Source organism: Monopterus albus, unplaced genomic scaffold (genome assembly GCF_001952655.1).
Source record: "Monopterus albus unplaced genomic scaffold, M_albus_1.0 scaffold415.1, whole genome shotgun sequence".
NCBI classification, from domain to species: Eukaryota; Metazoa; Chordata; class Actinopteri; order Synbranchiformes; family Synbranchidae; genus Monopterus; species Monopterus albus.
In genome coordinates, this window is record NW_018128295.1 from 176,824 (window position 1) to 181,548 (window position 4,725).

Consider the following 4,725-nt stretch of genomic DNA (forward strand, 5'->3'; position numbering starts at 1 on the left):
AACAAATTTATTTTGTCATCTTAGGCTGTTTAATACATCAGTATTAACAGATTGTCATGGTCACTGTGTGCTAAAACTGGCAAAGGCTCCTGCGTAGTCATGGGAGAAGTGTGATCATAGACTCTGAGCTGTTGTGATGCATGTAGACAATGGACTTGGCAGAGAAAAATCCTATTCCACCATTTGCGGTGCCATTCCTTGTTATAAATATGGACACCCTGTTGTGTTTTATTGCTTTGATGCCGTGAATCCTCTAGTAGGGGGTATGTTGCCTTCTAACATTTTTGCCATTTCATAGAACATGATATACCCATCCACCCATCCATCTGCATCCGCTTCATCCGAGACCGGGTCACGGGGGCAGTAGTCCAAGCAGAGCCTCCCAGACTTCCCTCTCCCCACACACCTCCTCTAGCTCCTCAGGAGGAACTCCAAGGCGTTCCCAGGCCAGCTGGGAGACATAGTCTCTCCAACGTGTCCTGGGTCTGCCCCGAGGCCTTCTCCCGGAGGGACATGCCCGGAATACCTCCCCAGGGAGGCATCCAGGGGGCATCCTAAACAGGTGCCTGAGCCACCTCAACTGGTTCCGCTCAGCGTAGAGGAGTAGCGGCTCTACTCTGAGCTCCTCATGGGTGACTGAGCTCCGCATCATATCCCTAAGGGTGCGCCCAGCCATTCTCCAGAGGAAACTCATTTCTGCCACTCGTATCCGCAATCTCATTCTTTCGGTCATGGTCCAAAGTTCATGGCCATAGGTGAGGGTAGGAACGTTAACCTTCCACCTTAACGTCCACCTTAACATGGTGGAGGGGTTTGAGTGCCTGAATGATCCCAGCAGCTATATTGTCGGGGGCTATATGTCCCTTGGTAGGGTCTCTCATGGCAAACAGGTCCTGGGTGACAGACCAGACACTAGGCCACTTATGACAAATAAAAAATCAAGGCTTACGTTTACCCCGCCTGGTATGGGGTCACCAGAGCCCCACCCTGAAGCCAGGTCTGGTGGGGGGGGGCTCGCGTGTGAGCGCCTGGTGGCCAGGCCTATACCTGTGGGGCCTGGTTGGGCCCAGCCCGAAACCAGAATGTGGAGCCACTCTTCGGTGGGCCCACCACCTGCTGGAGAGGCCATAGGGAGCCGGTGCATTGTGTTTTGGGCAGTGGTCAGGGCCGAGTGCCTGGCCAACCCAAACCTCGGACATCAACTCTGGTTGATCGATCGATCGATCGACATGACATACCATATCTCACTTTGTTTAAAAGCCAAATTGTCAGTGCTTAGCCCAGTGAATATGAATGTTCAAATTTTGAGCTTTGAACCGTCCCTTTAAAATGCACATTATCACTAATGGAAACTTGAGAGGTAATGAAGTCTCTGCTCTCATGCCTAATAACAACAAATGAATTTAAAGGCCTAACTCTGAGCCAGACCTGCAGAATCGGATGAAGCCTGTTTAGCAAGGCAGCCTTAAGTGAAGGCATTTCCTGAATGATGTTGCTCACATTTTTCTAATGTAGTTCCAAGATGATATATGCATGAGTCTGTCATGTTTAAAGATCTAATATAGTGGTGAATTTACAGCACAATTGCCGTTTGTGCTCTTACTAATATAAAAGCACCAAAGGCCATTATCCAAAAGTATGAATGGCCCTGTATATACTAGGTTCGGCCCTGTTGCTTTGTCAAACCTAGAAAGCACCTGTCCTGCCTTTGTAAACGTGTTAATGTTTGTTTATGCATTGAGGTGATAGAGCAAGTTCATTAATAGAAGCTGTAAAAAGTATAGACGCATTTCTTCAAGTGCCCCTTTTCTGTTGCACCCTGATGAACAAGATTTATGTGCATAATAATGGTTGTGCTGTTTGTTCATTGTCTCAGGTGCGAGCTCATCAGTTGGTGCTGCCGCCCTGTGAGGTGGTGATCAAGGCCGTCTCAGAGTACGTCTCCTCCATCAAAGACCTGGGAAACCTTGACTCCATCGCCAGAGATGTCTTCAAACAGTCACAGGTAGGTCATGTGTACACTCTGCTTTTGGTTTTATCATTTTATCTGTTGAGCTGGATTACAGTTGATTCAAATATATTTACATTTTCTTCTTAAAATTTCATTTTAAAACAAGACACAGAGTAATGTGCTTTCAGCTCATGTTTAACTTAACATATCTTACTGTTGCTGATGGCCAAATAAGTCATCACTGTTGACACCAGACCTGAGTCAGCATCTGGGCCTCCTTACACATCAGTGCTAAACTATAGAATTATACCACAATTTATAAAGATGCATGTGCATCACAAGATTACCAAGTTTCAGGTCATCAAAAGAGGGTGCTGTAGTTTGTACAGTGTTGAAAGAATTTAAAGTACACATTTGTAATTAGGGCCATAACTGACTTTTTCTTTTTTGGGGGACTTACTGACTCAGTAAACAATTTAAATTAAAAAATAAATAAATGAAGCTTCTTTTAAACATCTAATCCAGCATAATTTTATCAAGGCTAAATAATGATGCATTTATTGTGAAGGCCTATGGCACAACCTTTGACTCCTGAACTCACATCCAGCTAACAGGATGTCACTCAGACAGCGTAGGCTAGGCCTCAGTGTGTCAGACTGGGCAAACTAAAAGTGAAAATAGCCAGCAGTGAATACAAAGTTGTAAACAACACATCATCAAAGGCCAAATCGTACGAATGGTAGAAGTTCACTGGTTACAGGCAGTGAGAATAATGTTATCAGTGGCTTTGCTGATTGTAAATAGTGCCACAAAGTGTTAGCATTTGATAGCGTCAAGCTAGGAACGTCTCACTAAGGGAACTGCTGCAGAGCCCACGTGCTGCGTCCATCGACAGGTATTTTTTCAAGAATATAATAACTCTGCCTCCAAGACTATGATTGCACAGCAGGCTGAAGTGGTTCAGACCCATTTTTTTTGGCCCTATGAGACCCAGATTATTTTTTTATGGCAGTTTGAACAGTAAGAACCACATGGAATCGGATATTTTCCAGTTCTAATTTGTGCCACTTAAATATGTGGTTCTAAATCTGATACAGATCGAAGTTTTTAAAATAGGACCTCCATCTGAACAGCAATGTGTCACAAATTTTATGTCACTCTCGAGTGACATCCATCATAATATGCACTGGCGGGAAGCCGTAATGACACCATACGCACTCCTTCTCTTCATTCTTTTCCTATTCATAATCTGTTTCAACATTAGACTACTTCCATTACATAATACCTTAAAAATGAATGTGTACAGACTCACATCTGTGACCTCCATAATTACTGACTTCTTTGTTTACATCCATGAACTGTGTGCTGCGTGTGACTTCTGGTTCTTCTGTGCATATGGGTCACATCAGGGCCATGATCAGTTCTTACTGGAGTCTGATCTTGGTCACATTTTGAAAGATAATGTGAACAGCCACAGAATACAAATCAGATATAGAAAAAAAAAATCAGATTTGAGCACTAAAAGGCTTGCAGTGTGAATGTAGGCATGGTGGTGGGTACTTAATGCTGAAACTGAAAGTTTGTTTGAAGTCTTTAAACCTGATTGAGCATCTCTGGAGAGATCTGAAAATGGCTGTGCAGCAGCGCTCCCCATCCAACCTGATGGAGCTTGAGAGGTATTGCAAAGAAGAATTGGAGAAATGGCCCAAAAATAGGTGTACCAAGCTTGTAGCATCATAGTCAAAAAGACTTGAGGCTGTAATTGGTGCGGAACAATAATGAATTTAAGCCATCTTCGAATAAGGCTGTAACATAAAATGTGGAAAAAGTTTAGCGCTGTGAATACTTTATGGATGCACTGTATGTGCTTATGAAAATATGTGAGGTGTGTGTTGTAGGTGCAAAGCAAAACCAGGAGGTTAGCTCATACAAAACAGACAAAGTGGTGCTTGGTGTGGAGACAGGCACACTAAGCCATGGGCAGGCGAGGCTTTATTGGTCTGAGAGCACTGGCCAGATGCCCCCAGTCATCACTCTCACCTCCTGGCAAGACTGGTACCTGCAAGGAAAGAACGCACACGCACAGCGCTACAGCAAGGCAATATACTCACAATATATTGTATACATGAGAGAAAAAGATTGTGGTTGAGTAACGCTGTCGTAATCCTGTGTGTGCTTATGCATGAATGTGACTGAATGCACTTCAGACTTGTGCCGCAGTAAACCACTTATTTCTGTTTTATTTTGGTTTTTAAAATAAGCAAGTAAACAAAAAATATATATTTATGTTAATGTCCAGTTAAACCATGATTTTGAGATGCATCAGATTATTGGAAAATGTTGTCTCAGTGCTAATAGCTCTATAATTGTCCAGAAACTGTTAAAATACATGAGTGAGCAACACTGTTGCATTTACAGTTCTGCTGCTAGAAGTACTCAAGTACTGGCCTATAGTTAAAAGGTTTTCTGGTTCTGAATAGAAATGTGCTAATGGATTTGAAGGTGCTGAATTCAAATATGACCTTTAAAAGAGCTAGTTGGCTTTAGCTTTTAAGATATTTAGCCACTTACATTTTGTAGTGATTTGCAAAAAACTGACAAGTAAAGATAATTGATGCCTTTTGACTTTGACAGAATATGGGCTGATGTGAGTAGAGTTATTTTTGGCGACCTGTTTTAATTTTAGTTTTAGTCATTTTAGTTTTTATTAGTTTGTCACGTTCATACTCTTTTTTTTTTTTTTTTTTTTTTTTTTGTCTAATCTAGTTTTAGTC

General features: G+C 42.4%; 1 protein-coding gene across 1 annotated transcript in view; it reads left to right on the forward strand.

Annotated features, from left to right (window-relative positions):
• The window catches only part of LOC109951870 (constitutive coactivator of PPAR-gamma-like protein 2), a 34,117-nt gene that overhangs the window by 5,090 nt on the left and 24,302 nt on the right, over window positions 1-4,725 (forward strand). Inside the window, 1 exon segment of the mRNA XM_020586600.1 lies at window positions 1,877-2,005. Coding sequence (XP_020442256.1) covers window positions 1,877-2,005 — 129 coding nt within the window.